The 23,624-nt window shown below is 47.9% G+C and overlaps 1 protein-coding gene across 1 annotated transcript in view; it reads left to right on the top strand.

Moving 5' to 3' along the window:
- Positions 1 to 18,471, top strand: part of CTDSPL (CTD small phosphatase like) — a 121,119-nt gene extending 102,648 nt beyond the window's left edge. The window contains exons 4-8 of the mRNA XM_065885228.1: positions 4,217 to 4,318; positions 7,410 to 7,466; positions 10,806 to 10,898; positions 14,500 to 14,685; positions 18,172 to 18,471. Of these exons, the coding sequence (XP_065741300.1) occupies positions 4,217 to 4,318; positions 7,410 to 7,466; positions 10,806 to 10,898; positions 14,500 to 14,685; positions 18,172 to 18,297 (564 nt within the window). The 3' untranslated portion in view covers positions 18,298 to 18,471. The remainder of the gene's footprint in view (positions 1 to 4,216; positions 4,319 to 7,409; positions 7,467 to 10,805; positions 10,899 to 14,499; positions 14,686 to 18,171) is intronic.
- The last annotated feature ends 5,153 nt before the right edge of the window (positions 18,472 to 23,624 follow it).

The following is a 23,624-nucleotide window of genomic DNA, read 5'->3' as shown; positions in this document are numbered from 1 at the left end:
TGTGGAAATGCTAGGTCAAAGGGTATACTTTATATTTCTGGTAGATTAAAGGCAAATTGCCCTCTGAAAACCTAATTTACATTCCCAGCAAGAGCCCCTTCCCTTTTCAATAATGGTAATTAGCAAATACTTTGATCTCTGCTAATCTGAAAGTAAAGACTTATTGCTTTGATTTGCATTTCTTCATGAGTGAGTATGAACATCTTTTCACAAGTTTATTGTCTATATGTATTTCTTCTTACCTATTCATTTCTTCTAGATTTTATACTATTATCTTTTTAAATTTCAAGGAAATTAGCACTCTCCCCCAAATTTATGATATATTTTTTGGTCTTGTTTATAATCATTTGGCCACAAAGGAGTGTAATTTTATATAGGGAAATGTGTTCATCTTATCTTTTATGGCTCCTGAACTTTATGTCATGCTTAGAAAGCTCTCCCCACTCTATGACTATGACCCACTTGTCTCCTAGTATTTTAACAGTTTCATCATTACACTTAAATCTTTGATCCATCTGGATTATGTTGGTGTAGGGCGTGAAGTCGCAATCCAGCTTTATTTGCTTTTCCAGGTGGCAAGTCAGTTGTCTCAGCATCATTTATTGAGTAACCCATCTTTTGTACACCTATTAGAAATAACATTTTTATCTGGATTTGATCTTAAACGTTTCACTTAGTAACATTTGTCTCCCAGCTGGGAGCTGGGGTCTGGGGCCCTCTGTACCTCTTATCGGAAGCCTCATGTTCTGTGCAGTAGAAGTCAGGTGTTGAAGGGTAAGGAAAAATGCAGAGGGACAGGCTTGGAAACGGTGAAGTTTGGTGGTGACTCTGAAGGTGAACACTCCGATGCTTTGGCCCCAGTGAGGACCAGACCCCTCCCGTTCCCCACATGCTCGCTGGGATCACTAAGTCCCTGGTGCTTCCAGCTCGGGGTTGACAGTACAGCTGAGCCATAAAATTGCTGAAAGTGGAGAGGAGAAATTTGTTTTCTAACAGTTACGTCTCTATGCTGTCGTCCTAAGCCTTTTAGTAATCAGTAGTATACTTTTTTCCACCAAACCTTATGAAGATCATATAAGCAGAGCAACTCCTCTAGTTAGAGCTGGTGTCCAGTCTCCTTTGCCCCTCCTGCAGCAGCCCCTAGAGTTCTGCCCTGAGCTCGGGAGGTGCGAGGGGAGGGAGGTGGGCAGTGTGCAGACTTGGAGCCTGAGAACTCAAGTGCACAGACAACCATCCAGCATACCAAGAAGAGGCACCACTCTGTAAGATTTGCAAGGGTGTGTTACGGGGTGGATACCTTAGATTAACTATTCCTGGCTGCCCGTTCACAGCCAAGGACAGGAACTTTCCCGTCCACTTCCAGAAAGAGCAATGGCATGAATGCTCTTCTCAAACCTCCCCCTCCCCCCATGCTTTCTTACTCCCACCCCACCCCCCTGGCAGTGCCCGCCTGTGCTTGGGAGCAAGTCACTGTGTTTAGAAAAGGCTCTTCTTGATATAACTGGTGTTTCCCCTGTTCTTCAGCTTGATGATGACCTGAGAGAAAATTTGCATCAGGACATTTTTTAGTTAATGATTCAAGCATCACCTGAGCAGATCAATTGAAGTCACAAAACACTATCGCAATTATCTAGTATCCTCGCATGTTCCAAGGACACAGCTGTCCAGAAGAATTCTTACCACTGGTCTGAGGAATTTGCATTAATCAAAAGCCAAGCTCTCAGGGAAGCCGCGTGCATTTAGGAACTGGGCTAAGGATTAATGGACCGCCGCCTGCAGCGTGTCGCCCCAGCCTGGCCTTGTTCTCTGCAGCAGAAATGCTAAATCAATAGCTTGCTTATTATGCCTGTCACCCCGCTTGCTCTTTTCTCTCTTAAAATAGTGCGGGGAGGCTTTTTCCTTACTGTTAACTCAGAGAATGCTTGTAAAGTGTGGGTTAAACCTGCGAAGAAAGTAATTTTCATTCTCTAGTTTGGAAAATAACTGAGCCACTTTTGGCAGAGCTTTGATGTTTTCAGATATGCTAGGGATAGAAGTTCTAGATCCTTATTTTCCAGGCTAGCAATTACTTAAAGTTAAAATGCTGTTTTAGTCTATAAACGCATAGAAAGAAGGCTGGACAGATACATAGCAAACTAAAAAAGGGGGGCACCTGGGGAAAGGAATTGGGGGGGTGAGCATGGAAGAGGGAATACTTGTGTTTTATATGTCTGTATTCTTTACAATGAGAATGTGTTTTATTACATAATTGTATAATAGAAAATTAAAACAAATTTTATTCTGGTCACAAGCATGCTTTCTGCTATGGCTCACACAACAGAAATAACCCCAATCCTCTCTATTACGTTCATTTATTGGGCTCATCACACCCTGCCTTTTGAAACCTCTTTTGAACTTCTTGCAAGTTTATTTTAATTTTTTTAATAAAACCTGCCTGCTTGCTGATTTGTAACGAAGGACATAGTCCTTTCCAGGACACTGGGTCCCACGCTCCAAGTCTAAGGCATGCCTTTCCCAGTGCTACATTCTCAGGGATACTGCCTGGTGAACATTCATTAGAGCCAAGGGAGTTGGGAGGCCATAAGGGCTTTTTCTGCTGGATGATGTTGGAGAGAATGAAACACCCACGCTTACTAGAGATAGCCCCCCAGGAATTAGAAATGCTCGTGTCTCCACACATTGCTTCATCCTACTCAGCCCCGACAATCCCTCCAGCCAAGATGATCATAGCACTTGCAAATTTACCTACCCTGTTGACCGCCTGCTTTACATTCACTATTGAACCAGCCCAAGTCCAAAACTGACATGAATTCCCTGACTAATGTTCAACTGAACCCCCCCCCCAAAAAAAAGAGAGAGAGAGAGAGAAAGAGCCATTTAAAAGGGAATACTTATTGATTTCATTTTTTTTCTTGTTTTATTTGATAAGCTAAATTGTCCATTCTTCAGTGGTTAGGAACAGATATTTTCTTGTGTTTTGTTTTGCATTAAATATGGAACAGAGCTTGACCTTCCTCCAGGACAGAAAATTAGCTAGTTAACATTGGATACTGAATATGCCTCAAAGTAAACTGAAATACTTCAAATCATTTCTAGAATGAGGCAAGGCCCAAGAAATAAATACTCTAAATCAAGAATGAGGTTGGCTGAAGATATCTAGCATTTTATTAACTCTTTATGACTTCTTTATTATAACATGAAAGTCAGCTACTACAAAGACATAGAAATGGATTTTCTGGTTAACATGCAACATGTGGATTAAAGTATAACTCCCAGGGACAGAGACTCCAAGGGATAAAAGTGCCACCTTTGCTCAATATTACACCACAGTGGGGCACGTACAACGCAGGGCACTGTACGTGGACCAGTTTTATTTCTGTTTCCTATTATTGGAGGTCACTTTGGATTGCATTTTGCTGGTAGTTCTATAGTTTCTCTTAAAGTTTTTTGAAAGCTTCAGTCACTTTAAAAAAAAAATACTATGGTCCAATAAAGCTCTAAAATATGCTTATATACCACAGTGAATTTCAGGTGAAATATGACCCCGGAACATAGGCTGCATGGTTAGAGTAGTGATTATAATTTAACATTCATTTTCATGTTGTCCTTTTTTTTGTGTGGTATGCGGGCCTCTCACTGTTGTGGCCTCTCCCGTTGCGGAGCACAGGCTCTGGACACGCAGGTTCAGCGGCCATGGCTCACGGGCCTAGCCGCTCCGCGGCATGTGGGATCCTCCCGGACCGGAACACGGACCCCTGTCCTCTGCATTGGCAGGCGGACTCTCAACCACTGCACCACCAGGGAAGCCCATGTTGTCCATTTTAATAATAACAATAGCCACCACATATGTGCCAGGCAGAATGCTGAGTGTTTTACTGCAATTATAGCTGATAACAACCTTTCGTGGTAGGTATTATCGTCCCAACTCACAGCCAAAGAACAGACAGAGCTGATAGTCAAACCCAAGTTTGTCTGGTTCCAAGGCCCAGGCCCTCATAATAGCCGTTCAGGCAAGTGGCATAGTATTTGCTTGGTAAAACTTCAATTGCAAACTGCTTATTCCTATTGTTTTTAATAAAATTCCATGATGTGCTTGACCAGGCATTTAAATGTTTGGTTTCATTTCTGACCTCACTGACATAGTGTAATACAATTATAAGGGATTTGGTCTGTCTTTTACATAAAGGTAATAATACTGATTTTTCCCCCCCTTTAGCCACCAGCTAAATATCTCCTTCCAGAGGTGACGGTGCTTGACTATGGAAAGAAATGTGTGGTCATTGATTTAGATGAAACATTGGTGCACAGTTCATTTAAGGTAAATCAACATAAGAAAACAATCAGTGATCTTTGTGATTTGGTCACAGTTGTATTGGAAAAGGGAAAATTAAAAGGATGAAAGCTTGTGGTTGTTGGCGTATGACCTCACTGTTTATGAAATCCCAATAACAGTTGCTTATTAACTCAGGTGAACATTAACTCAAGTAGCTGAATATTAACATGATTAGTTTGGGGCTGCCAATATCCCTGAGACTTCATTCTTACGTATGCAATTTGAGTTTTCCAACACTCTGCCCCCTGCAGAAATACTTTTCAGGTGGCACAAGGCAATCAGTGCCCCAGGACACTGCTATGTGTTTGTCAAGGTAACTGGAGCGCTGTATGTCCTGCAAGTTGTATTGGGAGGGGCAGGGGAGGCACTGTTGAAAACCATCAAGCAACCGACTATCCTGGAAATTTTCCCAGACCAAGTTTTGGAAGATGCCCAACTCTGAAGAAGACTTCCAGAGTTAACGGCATCTGAACACATTAGCCATTTACCTTGACCGTTTTCATGACAAGAGGTTGCTGGAGTTTTTCCTACGCTTCATGGCTTAATGTGTATCCACCTGCCTGACCTCCCTCCTGATGGCTACAGGGCCGCAGTGAGCTCAGCTTGCTCTCCATCTTCATCTCCCCGCCAGAAAAACAGCCAAGATTACAAATTACCCGAGGGCCTCTATGCAGGGACAGCTATGGCTACACTCTTGGGAAATGAGTTAATTAATCGTTTTTCCATTTTTTGAAATTGTTTAAAAGAAGCAAATGATAAAAAAAAGTTTGGAAATAGGGGACTGGTGTGTTGGGGAAAAGAAGCAGGTGTGTAGGGTCCTTGTCCTGTTTTCCTTGGCTGTTTCTGGTGATGGAACTGCTCTACTATTGCTGGCCAGTTAGACCACATTCTTCTTTTTACCCCCAGCCCATGACCCCGTTTACTTTGCTGACAGACGTGAAAGCACCACCTAAGATGGAGTGTGTGTCTGACACCAGCCAGTCACTCCTTGATGGCTCTGTGGGAAGTGGGAGAGCCATCAAATTTTCCTGAAGACCTTCCTCCAGAAACATCCCTCCTTGTGCCTGCTTCTCACTAAACAGAATCCTCCTTGACAGGACAAGGCCAGGCAGTTGTCCTAGAGTCCTTTGGAGAGTGGAGGCGGGGCCACACTTACCCTTGGCAGTGAGAAATGGCCCGGCTGGCAGCTGGGGCACATAGGTACCACTCATTCCCCAGCCCCACGAGGGCCCTTCCAGGATTGGTCCCAGGGCTGCAGTGACCTTATATCCCAACTCAACACTGAATGGCATTGGAAGCCTTTTCTCCCCAATGGGCAGGATGCTCAAGACTTTTTCAAGTCCCTGAGGAAGAAAGCCCTTTAGGACAGGGGTCAGTTGCCACTACAGCATAGACCAGCTTCATTCCAAGCAGCTCTGGGAGTGTGGGCATCGCTGGCCAGACTGCCCAAGGTTACTGAGGGTTCCTGCCTCCAAAGGCGAGGCCTTGGCAGCCCCTGGTATCTCCAGGGCCTACTCAGAGGGCATTGATGCGACAGGCTGATGTGAACAGCATCTGTTTGTTTCTTCCCTCCCTGGCCTGCCTACATTTGCGAGCGGAATATTCTTTATCATATGGTTTTTAAGGTTCTGGGCATTTCAAAGCCCTTTGAGAATCCGAAAGCTGTGAACCTCTCTCCTTGAAAATGCGCATCTGTACAGCACGCAGGGCCAGGACCCAGATTTACAGCCCTGGCTTTGGCCCGGTCTCGTGCAAGAAAAGATGGAGGGCAGTGCTTGCTCTGAGCTGGGCAATGGTTTTCTCTTGTTCTATGCTCTGTGGAATATGGTTTCACAGTCTAATGCCTTGTGAGAATTTCTTCCTTCAGTCTCTTGTTTTCTAGCCTGATTCTCTATTTTAGTTGTGAAATTACAAAATACTGAACTCATCCTTGGCCTTCCAACCAAAGCAGTGAAGACACTATAATCTTAAGCCTCAGGTGCTCTGCTGAGTGCTTAGTAATGGTTCTGTGATCTAGTATTTTCCACCTTTTTTTCAGTTTACATAGCAAAGAACAATGTGTGTGTACAGTAATGGGCTTAAAGGCAGAGACCCCAGTTCAGATTGTGACCAGAGTGCCCTGTGGCCACCACACCCGTGTTCTCCCTCCCTCTGTTTCTCTCCTGCGTGTCCCGAGGGTTTGCGGTCTCATGATTCTCTTGGGCCTGTTCATTTCTACCTGATTTGTGGAATTCCATTTAGAACTGTATGTGAGTCTATCATTGAGAACGTAGTGACTGCCGAAGCTTCCTATTTGAATTTTAAGTGTTATTAAGTGTCAGAGTTACTTTAAATATGCAGAGGTTTGTGAGTGTGCTACGTATTGTGTTACACAGAGCAGAACAGTCTGGGGTGGGCTGGCTCTCCCCACCTCCCACAGTAGGAGATGGTGCCAGGCAAGGCCTGAAATCACTGATGCATGCTGGATGGAGGTAAGGGCACTCATCAGATCCCTTGCTCTAGTTGTGGAAGACAGGAGAATCCGAGGTCCAGAGGGGAAAGAGCCCGCCCAAGGTCATGGCTGTGGCCTCTGACTTCACCCCACATATCCGATGGCCCCACTTGGGGTCCATGTGTTGAACATCTGTCAAGCAGCCCCTCACAGGGCAGTCTGCACTTGTGGGTCCAAGACAAATTCTTTTCGCCTGAGTAGCACTGTCCTCGGGGATCGTCAGGCTCTCACCTCCTCCCTCTGGTGGCCAGCAGTGGTTCCTGCCATGCTGGGAGGGCTCTAGGCAAGAGCGGGGAGTTTGACAAGCCCCGTTCCCAAGCCAGGTGCACCACTCTTTGCACTCTTTGCAGGGAGGTGATAAAAAAGTTGCACCAAGATGCTGAAAATGTAACAATGTTCAGAACAGAAAATAATGTGCTTTTCTTCTTGTGCTTATTTTGAGGAGCCATGGCATGCTTCAACATCCTCCTGAATTGTTTTTTCCAACAATAGAAACATTGGTCCAGGCAAGCTTTTTTGGTGCTAAAGTTTCCAATTTTATTTTTTTCTTTCAGACATACTAATTATAGTTTCTTTTTTCTCTAGCCTATTAGTAATGCTGATTTTATTGTTCCTGTTGAAATCGATGGAACTATACATCAGGTAAGAAATCAAAGCTAAATCTGAGTTTCAGTTAGCATTTTTTAGTAATCATGTTTCCTGTGAACTGTATTTCTAAATTCCCATTTCATAGTCTTTTTATTCCTAAATCAAAAGGAAGTAGATTTTATTAAAAATGCAATGATGTTCTGTTTTTTTTTCACTCAGATGAATTTTATACTTAGTTTATAAGGGAAACTCTAATCTATTTGTAAATATTAGATGTGGTTGCAAGTTCCAATAGTTCTTTGATTTGATGCAGACTTTTAGAAGTTTCCGTATCCCCCACTGGCCTAGCTTGATGGTCTAATTAACTTCCCTGTGTAATTGCTTCAACTACTCTCCTAGCAGACAACAGGAGAATGTCACAAGTCACCCGCTTATGGTAGATTCTCGGGAAAAGTTGTCCGTTTCCAAGGCCAGCCAGTCCAGACTTACCTTGTCACTCCTGCATCGTGTTCTCCAGTGAATATTTAGCAAAATCCAAGCCAAAAAGGAAAGGAGGAAGGGTGTGCATATTTTGGATCAGCAGGCAGCTTTGACTAAAGATGCCCTAGTCAGCTGGCATACATCTTTGTTCTGATTTTTTTTTCCCCTTATTTTCCTTTTTTCTTCATGAAGCTCCTCTGGAGATAGTTTCATTTATGAAATATTGGAAACATTGTAGGAAGACATTGTAGGTTTTCCGCAGGGATGATCCAGTCATCTTCCTTGTCAACCCCAAGATCTAAAGGGAGGGTCTCTGGCCTGGTGTGTTTATATCCCAGGAGGAAAACTCTCCCTTGGTACTTGAGCCGTAACAGGATGTCTTTCCTTAATGTCGGTAGTCTCTTTGGCCCTTGAGTGCAGGGTGTCAGAGCTGGGGGAATCGGCTGATCCAGCCACCTCATAGCACACATGGGGAAACTGAGGCTCAGCCAGGGAGAGGATTGGTTCAAGGTCATACAGGAGGAAGAATTAAAATGAGAGCTCCAGTCTCCTGTTCCTAACCCAGGGCTCTTTTGGTGATACTCGAGTCCCTCTCCTCCCCTGCCAGGAGGTCCTGCCAGGAATCCGTCCAGTCCCTGGGAAAGGCAGCCCTGTCCCTGGTGTCTCCACACTTCACACTTTTAAAAGCCATCAGGGAGCAGGCACTTGGGCATTTAACATTTGCAGAAGCGTCAACAGAATTAACTTAGCATCTGAGAAGCAGTTAAGGCTTCTGCATTTATTATCTTGGTTCGTGTTACAAGATAATGAGACAAAGGAGAGGCTGCCCACTGGCATGGCAGGAATTAGGAGAGAAATTAATCCTTTGTTCCTCGTGACCGTGAGCGTGGCCCTCAGGACCTGACCTGCTATGGCCAGCCCATTCTCGAAGGAGCCGCCCAGCTGCCCCAGCCCTCCAGACTGTGCTGTGATTCACTTGGTGGTAGATACCCCAGAGCTGGGGTCAGAAACTCTCTCTCCTGAGGGAATGAAGCCACAGATGCCCAGAGGAGGACCAAGGCCCTGGCGAAGGCCGTGGCCTCGTTCAAGTAATCCAGGATAGGCTGTGCAGGTCCCAAGGGGCCTATTCTTGGTTACTTGCACGCGGACGCGGGCCTGGACGCTGGCCTCCGGGCCCAGGACCCTCCTCTCTGCCAGAGGCACCAACACCAGAGTTCCCAAACCAGTCTCCTGCCCTTCGCGTGTAGCAAAGCTTCCTTTCCAAGCAATATTCCCAGGGAGACTGAGGACCGCAGGCCGGATCCGTTCCTGGCACCAAGCAGCCTCGTGGGCAAAAGTGGGGCCTGGAGCTACTACAGCCACAGGTCCAGCCCTCAACCCACACCCAGGCCACCCTGCTCCTCTGGTTCCTCACTCCACATACCCTTTCAGTCAGCCATGTTTCCCACCAAGTCCTGGCTCTGTGTAAACTCCTTTACCAGCAGCACATCCTCCGTGTGGGGCAGAGCCCCGTTCCCCTCTGTTACTTGTCCTGTTAGGTATCCAGCCTGCTTCGTTTATGGCCCCATGCATTACTTGCCCTGGCCTGCTTTTCACATTTCATCTTCAGCCTTTTCTACCCTCATTTCCCCCTCTTTTATTGCTGCCTCTGAAGGGCTGGTCATGCAGGGCTCTGGCCATTCTCTAACACCCCAAGTGTTTTCAGGCCAGGTCTCAGGCTCATACTGTTTCCTCTGTCTGGAAGCTCACTGCTCATCCTTATCAGCCTGGTGAACTCCTATTCATCCTTCAAGGTCCAGGCCACATGTTCCCTTTTGTGATTCCTTCCCCTTGAGAGGGGAGTTAATCGTCCTCAAATTTATCCCTCTACTACAGCTTTCATTACACATGTTTATTTTGATATATTTTTCTGTATGTCTGCTCTAGACTGTGAGCTCTTCAAGGGCAAGGCCTGTGTCTCACTCACCTTTGTAACTGCTTCAGGCTGAGCCCAGAGCTGGGACTGAGCGAATACGAATTGAATTGAATTTTAACAAGTTTGAATTATTTTAGGGAAATGGCTAATTTCAGATGGAATTTATTCAAGTTTTAATTAGTTCTTCCCTCCTCCCACCTCCTCTATCTTCTCTTGCCAGCTCTGCCTTCTCTCCCTGCTCCCATGTTTCCTCACATTTGTTCAGGTTCCCCAGTCAGGAGCAGAGCCCAGCCACTCTAGGAAAGGCTGCTCTTTGCCCCCCTCTGCTTGGCGGCTCCTCCTGATAGCTGGTTTCCGGGGCCTGGGGTAGGCTGGCTTCAAGTCCCCTGAAGCATCTGTTTCTGGAGCAGACCCAAGCAGAGTTACCTTTGTGGGGTCAGGTAGATGGTTTCCCAAGCCGACAAGGAAGGCCCTTCCTTCAGCTTTGCTGGGCCTGCGCCTCCACCCCAGGCCGTCTTAGCAAGGGAGGGGTTCCAATCAGAGTAGGTAGCAGCTGGAGCAATCCCAGGCCTGCCGGGCAGGGGGCCAGGCCCTGACCTCCCGAAAGGACTACCCCAGACCACAGCCTGTGTCCACAAAGGGCCTGACTGAGAGCATGTACCGCGAAACGCACGTGAAATGAAGGAATTGTGTCACACAAATGCGGCACAACCCTTCCACTCACTGCTTCTGAAAATCCCCAGGACCTTCAGTACCATGGTCAGCATCCCTTTCCCCCTTGGGAGGGGTGTCTGCTCCGAACTCAGACCTGGAGCCCAGTCTGAGGTGTGTCTGGCCTGAAGCGCCATATCTGACTGCACAGCCCTTCATACGTGCCACATTAAACCAAGGGGCAGGAGGCAGGAACCTGGTTAGGAATTCTTCCTGTGCAGGGTGTCCGGGCCCCAGGCCTTTCCCAGCGGCTGTGACTGACCAGCGTGCTGTCCCTGCCGTTGCAGGTGTATGTGCTGAAGCGGCCACACGTGGACGAGTTCCTCCAGAGGATGGGGCAGCTGTTTGAGTGTGTGCTCTTTACTGCCAGCTTGGCCAAGGTGGGTCCTGCCCCCAGCCCTGAGTGCCCAGCCCCTCCACCCCTGCCCCCTGTCAAGCAGCCCTTTGTTAAGGTGGGGGAAGCTGTCTCCATGGTGACAGGTTCCCACCCCAGGTGGGGTGGATGCAGGCCATGTGCACAGCACCAGCCTGAGAGGCTTCTGGGTTACCATAGCGACAGCACTGGGAACAAATGCTCCATGAAGTTGCTCCCTGCGGCCGCTGAAGCTACTTACCCACAGACCAGGGAACCACACATGTGTCCAGTGTAACCAAGAAAGGGCGTACGTATCTCATCTGTTGACTGGCTACAGGCTCAGGCCTCTTTGCCCTTGGGTTAGCTCACACGGGTTTCAGGGAGAGATAAGGGTCAAAGATTCATCCACCTGCTGGGGCCAAATGAGAGTTGTGACTGCCCTCATGAGCCCTGGGACCTCAGGCCAGTTGCTTCACTTCTCTCGCCTCAGTCTCTTCTGTAAGATGGGGATGATTCCATCTGCCTCATGGGGTGGGTCAAATGAGATAATGCCCATAAAGAGCTTAGCACAGGGCCCCACTCCTACTCAGCAAGTGTCCGTGGAGCACCTGCCGGGTCCCGTGTGCTGTGCTGGGTGCCGTCACATGGTAACCGCTACTGGTGTTCGTTCTTTATTATCATAATTATTCATGGTGATAAAATAATTCACACATGTTCTGGTCCTGTGGTTTGGTATGAATCTCTGACCCAGCATCTACACTGGCTCTGACCAAGGAGAGTGGTTTCTTGGCCCTCTCCTACTGTTGGAGGGAACTGGCAGGCTCACAGGGCCCCCAGTGTGGTTTAGTCTGTCCCTTCACAGGGGAGCGGAGGTACGTGCGTGGTGTGGAGGGCAGACAGGGCAGGCCCTGCTCCTAGGAAGAGATCCTTGCCATGACCATGTCTCAAACCCTGACCCCGATGGGGCCAATGCCATCCATTTGTTGATGGCACTGCCGGTGTCTCCTTGGGCACCTCAGGGACCCTGAACGGCCCCAAAGATGAGCTCTGTGGGGCCCAAGTTAGCTAGCTGTCTGCCTGTCTGCAGACCTGCTCCAAGGACCCACAGGCAGCTTCCTCCCCCATGTTCTGTCTCTGCGCGGCTCCCTTCTCTGCATGTCGAGGACTCTGACCCTGAGTTCCCACGCACGCTGCTTTGCCAGGTTGGGCATTGCTGGTTTGGGCCATCTCTCTGTCATGGCCGAGGGGAGAGAGAACCCCACTTGCTCACATTCTGCCAAGCTCATCACCAGGCCGGTAGTGAGGGGATCCAAAGCCCCGGGCTGACCTCTGCATACTGTAAAGAGAACGTGGCCTCAGGAAAAGCATAATCTTCCCTGGTGGGTACCAAGGCTAATCGTGCTGCGGTGCCGATGGCTCTTCTGACAGTGCTCTGGGCTGCCGAGGAGCCTGAAGTGATAACCAGAGAAATAACAAACAGGAAGATTGCACAATGCTGGTGGATTGAGAGCTGTTTTTTCTTTGGTGAAATTGAAAGCACTCTTTCTTGGCATCATCCCCAGCACTTGCTTAAACATCCTTGTTCAGTCGCTCTCCCTGGACGGCTCCCACCTGCCCCTCCATCTGTCTCTCCAGCCCTTCTCTTGCTGCTACCCCAAGGCTGGCTCTGCCGAATCAGCCCTCAAGTCTAGCCGTCCAGCTTCTCTCCTCCCTGGTGCACAAGCTCTGCTGACAGGTGGCCGCTCCCCAGTGCTTGGCTCTGGGCTCAGCCCCAGCCAGCACTGTTGGTGCAGAGGACCTCCTGGCCTGCCACCCGGGGACCTAAGCAACCCTCTGCTGACTGTCAGAGCCCTTCGGTGTCTGCTTCCCCATCTTAGTGTCCTTCCTTCATTCACTCACCCAGCAAGCATGTACTGTGTGTGTCAGCCACTGTACTAGGCACTAGGCATACCACAGAGAACAAGAGACAGTCCCTGCCCACATGAAGCTTATGTTCCCCTCCTTCATCTCCAAGGCCTGGAGCCCCAGACTCAGACGTTCCCTTGAAAGATGTATGCCACCGCCACCGTTAATGATTATGAAGAAATTAGCTAGAGTCAGCCCCTTAAAAACAACCCACATGGCACTTGGCTACCCTCACCAGCAGAAAACTGCAGAGTCCTGAGCTCACCCTACTTGGTTGGCAGGAAATCCAGCCTCCTCCTGGACTCTGCTCCATCAGGATGTCTCTGGAGAGAGGAGGACTCGCCCATGGAACCAGGATGCTGCTCGTAGCCCTGCATCCTGCAGCCGTGCCTGCCTTGGCTCTGCACTTGGGCTGCTGTGCGTTCTGCCACTGGCCTTCCCAAGACCACCAGCCTCGGGTGCTTCCTACCTCCCTGGCAGAGCCTCTGGGCCCCTAGGGAAACTGGCTGTGCCCCTCACTTGGGTCTTGGTGCTGAGGCCTGACCTAACATCGGGCTGGGAGCTGCCACTCTTTTGCCTTCAGCCCGGGCCACTCAGTCTGGATGAAGATTTTCCCTCAGGGATAACCCCTCTATTTCTTTATCCAGTTCAGCCTGCTTTGGGGGGAATTCCCCCAGGCCATGGAATAGGGCCAAGCTGGATGAACCCCAACTCTCAGCGGGGCTCGAACTCCCTCCCTTAAAACTCCTGGGCTCCAAGTAAATGGAAGTGCTGTCTGAGCACCATCCAGTGACAGTCGGGGGCTGGGCTGGCCCAGCTGCCCAGAGCACCTCTAGGGGGCAGTGTGGCCCCATGCACACAAGACAGATACCAAGTCCGCTCTTTCATTCACTGACGGAACTAGTATTTACTGAGCCCTACTATGAGGTAGGCACCCACAAGTGCTAGGGATGTCATGGGGAACATGACAGGCAAGGCCTGGTCCCTGACAGGTGACAGGAACGTCAGGTGGTCCCAGGTGGTGAGCTCTGTGGGGGCAATGGCTGTGAGGCCAGAGTAGGCAGAGAGGAAGGGCTGGGTAGGTGATAAGGGAAGCCAAGATCTGAAAAATGAGGAGACAGAAGGAGAAGTTCGTGCAGAGAGCGGGGGGGTGAGAGTGTTCCATGCAGAGGGGACACTGGTGCAAAGGTCCTGACCATGTGCAAAGCCAGTGTGGCTCAAGTGACTTGAGATGGAGCTGAGAAGTGGCTGCAGCCGTACAGGATCCGGCAGGGACCAGGAGGCCTCGTTCCAAATGCGACGGGAAGACAGTGCAGGGAGTGATGTGGTGTGACAGATGTCTTCCAGTGGCCGCTCTGACAGCTGTGGGGTGAAGGGGTGGAAAGGAGGCCCAAGGGGAAGAGGGAAGCTATTCTAGAGGCTCACGCAGCCACCACAGGCCAGAGACTACAGAGGCCCAGACGAGGCAGTGACAATACAGAGAGATCCAGGTGGATTCAAGATATTTTTGGAGCTGGAACTGACAAGAATTTCTGATGGATTGGATTTGAGAAGTGAGAGAAATGGAAGAATCCAGGGTGTCAGGGAAATAACCAGGATCTTGAAACACATCCAGTTATTTAAATCCCTTTTTAGAAAAGTAGTACGGATCTTGCTGCAGGAGGTCAGGGCTTCTGGGCTCTTCCAGGCACCCAGGCTTCATTGTAACACCTGCTTTCCAGTACGCAGACCCTGTGGCTGACCTGCTGGACCGCTGGGGTGTGTTCCGGGCCCGGCTCTTCCGAGAATCATGTGTTTTCCATCGAGGGAACTATGTGAAAGACCTGAGTCGCCTTGGGCGGGAGCTGAGCAAAGTGATCATCGTGGACAATTCTCCTGCCTCGTACATCTTCCATCCTGAGAATGCAGTAAGTAGCCCCAAAGCAAAAGGACGCAGCGCTCCATCTGAGCTCTCTTGCCAGGCAGAACCACTTTTGTACCTTCAAGCCCCTGTGCGGGGTTTCTTGGCCTTTTCCTTGGTGAAATCCCAACTCTGCCACTTAGCAATTACATGACATTGGCCAAGTTATTTATGCCCACTGAGCTTCAGTTGTCCTCTCTGTCAAATGGGGAGTATAGGCACGCTGATCTCATAGGATTGTTGGAGGATTGGGTGGCAGTACGTGAAAAGCACTTAGAGCAGAGCTTGCAGGCTCAATGAGCCTGTATCTCCTTAGCATCTTTAGGATTGTGACCGGGAAGGTTCTGTCATTAGCTTCCTGGAGCTGGCTGTTGCCCAGGACTTCATGACCCCTGTGGACTTAGAAGGCCTGGGTGACCTCTTCAACAGAAGTATTAAGAATGAATAGCACTTCAATGAGGTCTTCAGATAAGACTGCCAGGCTTTACCACCTCATAATGATGTCTAAAAAGTAGACAACGGGAACATTTCCTACATAAAACTCCATGGAGGGCTTCCCTGGTGGTGCAGTGGTTGAGAGTCCGCCTGCCGATGCAGGGGACACGGGTTCGTGCCCCGGTCCGGGAGGATCCCGCATGCCGCGGAGTGGCTGGGCCCATGAGCCATGGCCGCTGAGCCTGCGCGTCCGGAGCCTGTGCTCCGCAATGGGAGAGGCCACAACTGTGAGAGGCCCGCGTACCGCAAAAAAAACCAAAACAAAAACCATGGAGTGTGGCAGCTCCCAGTGCCAACTCTCTGGGTGCAGCATGACTCAGAGCAGGAGAGACGCCCTCCTGCTGCCCGCCCTTCATTTCCAGGGGAAGAGAGACCAGCCCCATTGGTGCTTGCTCACCCCTCCATGGTGGCCACCATGCCAGGCCTCAGCTCAGGCCCTGGAGAGGATGTTTCTCCCAAGTCCATGTTTCTCAGACTCAACAAAAGCCCAAAAAGGGTCCTTTCCTTGAGGCCAGAACTCTGTTGCTCCACTTATAACCAAAAACTGAGTTCAAACTAGATTCCATTAATGTATAATCATTATTTGAACAAACATTCAAAATGTATTATGTTTAAATATGCTCCTTTTGATGAGTTAATCAAATTCAACATAATGCATTTTGTAATGTGTCTAACAGATAAGAGTTCTTTTTAGTATAATCCCAATTCCTGGGACTTTCCTGGCAGTCCAGTGGTTAGGACTTCACGCTTCCATTGCAGGGGGCACTGGTTCAATCCCTGGTCCGGAAACTAAGATCCCACAAGCCTCGCGGCGTGGCCAAAAAAAATCCCAATTCCATTATCACATCTGATAATACTAACAGTTTCTTAATATTATCTAATATCCAGTCTGTGTTCATCTTTTCCCTATCATCTCGAAATATTTTCTTACATTTGGATTGTTTGAATCAGAATCCAGACAAGGTCCGTACATTGCTTTGGTATTGTGTACTCACTGTGGTATCACATCAGGAGGCATACAACATCAGGTTGTCCCACTTTTAAAGATTTTGAATTGATTTTTGGATTCAGGTGTTGTCAGCCTGATCCATCCATTTTTAAATTTTCAATCGACCTTTCACGACTGCTCACAACTGTGAGCATTCGTTGATGATCCTTACCTATATCCACTATTTCATTAGGAATTGCAAAATGGTGATTTCTGAATCCTATCATTCTTTCTGCATTTATTGGCTGGAATTCTTTTTTTTTTTTAATTGAACTTGCTCTCATTGACTACTTGATTACCCTAAAATTCATTTTGAATGTTTGAATAGGGAAGTCAGAGTAAAGTCTTGGTTCTTTTTCATTAATTTTGCAGTTTTCAGAGTCATGCGTTGGTGCTCTAGCAAGCCTCCAAAAGTAACCAGTGAATTTTTTTAGGTACCATTATGAACTCATGGATTTTTTTTATGTTATAACTTAAGTCCTTCTATTATCCTTTTGTATACTTTGGCCAGTGGATTCCCCTTCAGATAACAATAGTCTTTGATAGCTTCCTGCTTTCTGGTCCAGCAAGATGTTGTAAGCTCATCTTGTCCATTTCTTGCTCCAGCCCTGGAATCAGCCATTTTTCTATGGAACCTGATTCCTAAGAATGAAAATGGTATCTAGAGACCGCAGTTTGGGTGGGTTCTCATTGTTACTGGGATGTCCTTTGCTTCCAGTCCTTTCTATTGGACAGAGCTAAAATACACTTATTTTAATTTTTAGAATGAAAACAAAATCATAAATTCATATTGGTTTTTCCAATTCAGTTGTAATGGTTTTTATTTAATTTGTTTTTGTATTTGTGTCTCCTTCTCTTATGCTGAAACTCTTGATTCCTAAAGATACTAACATCATTACAGATTTGATTTATTCTATAGTATACATTTAATAGCTTCAGAATTGCATTGTTTTAATATTACTAATAATAAAACAATTGAGTGCATTTAGAGGTTTTGTTTTTTTGAGAAATCTACAAACAGCACTATGTTTCAGAATCACTTGAAATAATCCTCTGTGGTTATGTCACAAACTTATATACACTAAGGTTCATCTTTTGTTGCTTTTTATCTTAATGATTTAATTTTATTTCAATTATGTAACACATTTACATAGTTTAACATCAAAACTATCAGCAAAGATAAATTCAGAGAAGTCTTGTGTCCATTTCTGCCCTCTCACCCATTCCTGCCCCTTCCCCAGGAGTAGTCATTTTTTTGGTTAATCCTTACCTTGTTTCTTTTTTAAATTACATGCTGAATTTTTATGTTTCTGAGCAGTATTTAGATTTTTAAATGGTCAAAAATACTGCTTTTCAACTTTTTTGGCTTCCCCAAATTTCTTTTAATATCTCTTCTTTGCACCCCTGGCTATTACCCACTAGCAGCCTTCCCCACCTCTCTGTCTAAACCTAAGGGAGAATGCTGTCTTGCCCATGGCTTCAGAATGTCCTGAAATTTTATACTTCCCCTTTTACCTGATCTCTGCTAAGCGTGGGAGGAAATGGTCCACTTCTCCTTGCCGTGCAGTCTGGCACAGTGACCCTAAGTGGAAGCCCTCTGATGCCCTCTATGTGGGCTCCCTGATGTCAGTGTTGGCTGGTGTCCTCTGGCTCCAAGTGCTCTGAGGTACAAGAAGCTGGTTTAATGCAATGGCAAGAGCGTTTTGGAATTAGCAAGGTGCTAAGCTAGTTATATATTCTGCGCCCTGGCCACCTTTTCGGTGACAGGAAAACAAAACAGGCAAATGCCTGCAAAGTGGGTACACTTAATTTTGCCTTCCTGAACCAGGTAGATCTAGATTGATTTTAGTTGGGACAGGAGAACGAACAAGATGATGATGATGATGATGATTTCCAGGTACCCATCCTCCTTACCAAAGAAAATGTTAAAGTACAGGGACCCAGTCAGGCTAGAAGCGGCCCCCAGGCCTGGATACAGTTCTGCTGCCCCTCCCATGCACTGTCTTCCAGGTGCCTGTGCAGTCCTGGTTCGATGACATGACAGACACGGAGCTACTGGACCTCATCCCCTTCTTTGAGGGCCTGAGCCAGGAAGACGACGTGTACAGCATGCTGCACAGACTCTGCAGTAGGTAGCCCCGGCCTCCGCCCGCCTCCCGCCTGTGCACCCTGGAACCTCAGCCTCGGGACCTGCCTGGCCTCAGCTCCCCAGGAGCTAAGAGTGAGGACACGCCATACTCCAGGCCACGGGGCGAATGTGGCCATACCTACCTGGTTTATTTTTTAAGAACAGAAACAACTATTTTAAAATGAACTCTTTTAATGAATTTCGTAAAGGGACATGCATTTTACTGGATTTGCTTTTCTTAAAACATACCAAAAAGGAAAAAAATGGGAAAAAAAAAAAAAGCTTGATATCTATCAGACTTCCTTTCAACTGTCCTCCCCTCCAGCAGACAGCCTGTCCCCTTCTACCCCAGCTCAGAGGAGCTGACCCAACTCAGAATCTCTTTCCTACAGGATGAAGTGCCTTTTTGAATGTTATTTTAAGCTGAGAGTTAATTTTTCTATACAACGTATTTCCAGACACCTTTTAGTCTTTTATTGTCTTAGCTTCTCTAAGAAGATAAATATGACAATTTTCTAAAACCTGGAAGGTGGGAGGGAGGTGGGTGGTAAGGGATGGGGGTGAGTCATAGGAGCCTGTCTCCCAGCGGGTGTGCTGCTCCGACCGCCTGTGGCGTGCCGCAGGGTCAGGCCCCTGCGAGGAGATTTTGTGATGGTGTCAGTGTGTGCATTCATTTCTGACCCAGTTTGGAATGTATCCGCAATCGTGTGGCTCAACGCTTTAGGAAACGGTAGATCCTTTTATATTACTCTTATTGTTTCTGACGGTGACAAATTTGTCTTGAGGTCACAGTTTCCCCTGGAAAAGTGGCATCACGTCACTTCCGCTTTCACACTACTGCCATATTTCTGTATGTTTTTGGTTTGGTTGTTGTTGGTAGAACAGTTCTAAGAAACTCTAAAACCCTTGGATAGTTTAAAAAAAAAATCTGTTGATTGATTTTTAAATCTGTCCTTTCCAAAAGCTGGATACCCGTGGAGCTGTTTGGGAATTTTCTTTGCTGCTACCTTGCTGCCACCAAATGGAATTGACCAGCGGCTGTTACACTGTTCTTTGCCACTGTGCCTACGCTCAGAATCTGCTCACTGCTAAGCTGCAGACTTGGACAGGGTCAGAAACATAGGTGTCCCACCCCGTTGCAGACTGTGGACTGCGTTCCTTCCCTGGCACCAGCCTTGGGAGTTCAGAAGGGAACAAAGACAGAAGGGCCAGCGCACCTGACTGGTGTGGCGTTCATTTCAAACGGCAGTCAAGCTCAGAGTTTCTGATAAGCCGACTGTTCTCTCTTGAGAACCTGTGGCCTCGACCCACCACCACGCTGATGTGGCCCGAGTCCACCTCTTGGTCTTCTCTTTTGAAGCACAGCCTATTTCTGAGCCGAGGGTTGGGGAAACACATCTAGATGTGGGACCCATCGCCCAGAGCCAAGGAGAGGAAGGGCCCCCTCCCTGAGCCGGGGCTCCCTTTGCAGCCTTTCCCAGTGAGATCTTTTAAGCAGTGCCATGTTCCTCGTTTGACAATAAGACAGTCTATAAAGTATTGCTCTTAAAGATAATATAAAAGAACCCTTTCATGTTGGCACCATTGCCTTAGTCCTCTATGGGTCGGGCCGGAGTTCTGGTGGGAGTGACTGGCACTAAGAAGACTGGAAAACGGTGGGGGGCGGGGAGCTGTCAAAGTAAAATTTCTTTTCTGCTTTCATTCATAAAATAGTGAAGCCAGCTGCCAATCACGTCCTCCCAACAGCACTTTGGTCTGCAGACTGCCGTGCTTTCAGAAGAGAAGTAAGTATTCAGGGGTAACCAGGTCTCCCCATGCTCTGAGTGTTCCAAACCCAGTAATCCACATGCCAGTTAGAATAGAAAGAGCCCCTTGCAAGGCATGACTACAGAAAATAACAGTTATGTGGCAGGTCTGCACATGCCATACACCTTGATTTGGAAAACTAGTCATTAAATGAACCCACTGCCTTAAATGTCTTGAATGTTGCAGTCAAGTGTCTGACATGTGTTGACATCCACACAGAAATCAGTCCTGATGAGAGCCTTAGAACCTCACCTGTGCCCCCTTCTTTGTTGGCATCCCAAGGTCTTATTTGGAATAGGGGGCAGAGAGGACTGAAATCCTAGAATATTCCAGGGAAATCAAACCTAGGAGTCGTGCCCCACTTCCGATGGAGTGAAGACACTTGGCAGGCTTGAGCCAGACACTTCACCTGGTCATTCCTGAAACCGTGAGCACCATTGCACTGAGCCAGTGCAGAGCTGCCGGGGGTGGAACACAGTTCCTGCCACCACAGACACAGAACGTCTCAGGAGGGCAGCGGGCCCTCGGAGCATTCTGGATTCTGTGCACCTTATTTGACCCCACTCCAAAATTCCGTTCTTATTTTAACCCTTGATTCTGCTTTATGTACATAATCAAAATATCTATATCGATATATATATTTTTAATCATCTACATGTAAATGAAGCAATAGAATTCTAACATAAGGCCAAGAAATGAGATGAATGTTTGGGGTTTATGTTTTTTAAGGTAAATACGGGTATTGTTTTTAATTATTACCTTTTATTAAATTGTGGGCTTTAAAACCTAATGAAACCTATCAGCTATTTCTCTGTGCCATATACTTCCCATTGTTACCAAAAACCCCCCCAACTCTTTAGCCAAATGAGAAATCTGACCTCTTGAGTTTCCATGGTCCTTTCGGTATCAGGTTAAAATATAGTCTCCCGGAAAAATAATTTTTACATTAAGATCTGGAACAGGATTCTGTGGCTCGTGGACTATGATGTTATCACATCTCTGACCGGGCCTTGAGTGGAGGTGCCCAGGCACACCTGAGGTTGTTACTGCTCTGTCTTCCATTGCTCTGGAATCCTACGTGTTGGTCCGTGGTTTCACCCATTAGCTGTTTGTAAACAATGCATCTGTATCCTAAAAAGAAGCACCACGTGTCATAGCTGATGGTTGACGGGGAAACTCCTTTGATGTGGTACAATTTTGATGAGATGATTTTGGAGACATGAGGATGCCCTAATGACACTGATTTGTCATGGTTGCAGCATTTGAACTTGTATAAAAAGGAAATCTGTATAAGTCTATAACCTGGCAACATTTTTATGACCCTGTATATTACAGATGGCTTTCTCATAAAATCCAGAACCACACAGCCCTATGGTCAAACACTCGTGACGTTTGTGCCTCTGCTTTTAAAGGTGCTGTGATGGACAGTTGGCATGCCAGGGTTCGAGAAGAGTGGATGGTTTGAAGTGCTTGCATATACCTGTGCAAAATCAACTGGCTGCCTCTGTTCCTATTTTACTGTAAATTTGATGGTATCTGTTCCTGTTCCATTCTCTAGGGAGCTTCTCTATAGACAAACACATGCACACCCCCAAGTGGTGGAGATGCTGGTGGTGTCTGGGTAGTCATGGATTTCTGTTGGACATTTGAATGTGTAAACAATCCAGCATCACTGGGGAAATACTACATGTAGAATGTGCACGTTTCCAGGGCCGAGCATTGTCAGTCAAGAGATTTGCAATGATTTCCTTCCTGCCAAAAATAAATACATGAAACTGCGCTCTCTTGTGGGTGGACTGCTTCTTAGCACCTCTCCTCACTCTGTTCTCTGTTCTCTCCCAGCTGCACAGCCTCACACCGGCACCTTGGGTCTCCCGGTGCCCCAGCTTCTGAAGAGCAGGGGCCAATGGGAGCGGGATCTCAGGAGCCACGGACCTTGACTCCAAGGGGAGCTAGGAAACCACTCTGCCCAGTGTTAGGACCCTGGCTTCATCTCCCCAGACAGAAGTGGTCTGGCTCACCATCCTCCCCCAAGGACTCCAGCCCTACCAACAGGCTTCCAAGTGCAGCCTGAGGAAACCACAGCCCACACCCCAGCCCCTCAGAGCCACAGGCATTGAGTGTGGTACCTAAACCCATAGCCCTCGCATACGCTGGCTGAGGTGCTTTGGTTATCAGATGAAGCATGCCAAAGGACCCAGGAAGAGAGTAAGGATATCCAAAACAGTTTTCTTGCGCTGGGACATCCAGAAACATTGCCCTCAGCCAGCCCCTCTGTATGAGAAGGTAAGGGGTGACAAGTTCCCTGCCCTGCCCCTCTGCTAGGAAGTCCCGGCAGAGCCTTGGGCACAGCCTCACCACTCTAAGAACTGTTTCTTCATAATGATACCTAATTCAGATAACAGAAAACACCAGGGTCAACAATCTCAGCAGATAGGTCTTATCCCCATTTTGTGGATGAGAAAACAGAGGCCAGTGAGACAATGCTCTGCAGTCTATTTTGTCTGTCACAGGGATACAGGGTTCTGCCAGGCATGTATATTCATCCCAAACAACACAGGGCACAGAACAGGCCAGGAAGCCTAATATTTACCCAGAGATACACCCCAAACCCCCCCCCACCCCCTAGTTAGTCCGTGCCATGCCCCTAGGTGCCCTCTCTGCAGTAGAGCTCCTGGCCAGCCAGAGCGGTCACCCCAGCTTCCTCCCTGGTCTGGATTCCTAGGCTGTGTCCCTCTCTGTCCCTCTGTCTCTCCTTTGCTCAGCTCCCTAGCCCTCTCCCTCCCCTTGGCTTCTCTGGCATTGCCCCCAGGCCCCACCTCTGCATACAAGCAAACAAATGGTTGAGAACTGTCACTGCCCCTGAAGCTAGGTTTAAATGGTCTGGGGTGGGCTTGAGGATCTGTATTTTTAAGGGCCCTCAGGTTTCTAATGGGCAGCCAGAACTGAGAATCACTGGGTTAGGAGAGGGTGCTGCAAGGGAGGTGTGGGGTGGAGAACCTAGAGCCCACATAGCCTCCTCCCGAAGGCCTGAGGGTCCAGTGTGTTCTCCTTGGAGATCAGGCTAGTGGCCATGCCAGTTGGTGAATCTGGGCCGTGAGCAGCCTCTTGATTTGCAGGCAGCCCTGGCACAGGAGATGTGTGCCACGCCAGCATCCCAGGTTACACAGACTATGCCACTTATCCATAAGCTCAGCAGACTGTCTTCCCAGGTGGGCTTTCCCCAGCCACTCCTCCCCAGCCTCCTACCCGGGTCCTGGAATACAGAAGTGATAGGTGCTCAAACAAGAAAACATCAGGAGGTGAACTCTCAGTATGCCAGGTCCCAAGCAAGTGACCTCTTGATGACCTGTTCCCTTCCCACCTATTCAGAGGACCTGTGCCAGCCCAGCTCTCTAAGGGTGGGCATCATATTTTTACGTGCCCAGATGATTCAAAGGTGCAACCTGGGCTGAGAACCTCCACTCTGGCTATGGAAGAAAAGAAAGCCCCCCAAAACTCTTCCAGGCCTGACACCTCCAGGTATGGC

This window comes from Phocoena phocoena, chromosome 10 (genome assembly GCF_963924675.1).
Source record: "Phocoena phocoena chromosome 10, mPhoPho1.1, whole genome shotgun sequence".
Classification (NCBI taxonomy): domain Eukaryota; kingdom Metazoa; phylum Chordata; class Mammalia; order Artiodactyla; family Phocoenidae; genus Phocoena; species Phocoena phocoena.
Note: the sequence above shows the minus strand (reverse complement) of the source record. Positions and strands in the feature narration are given on the sequence as shown.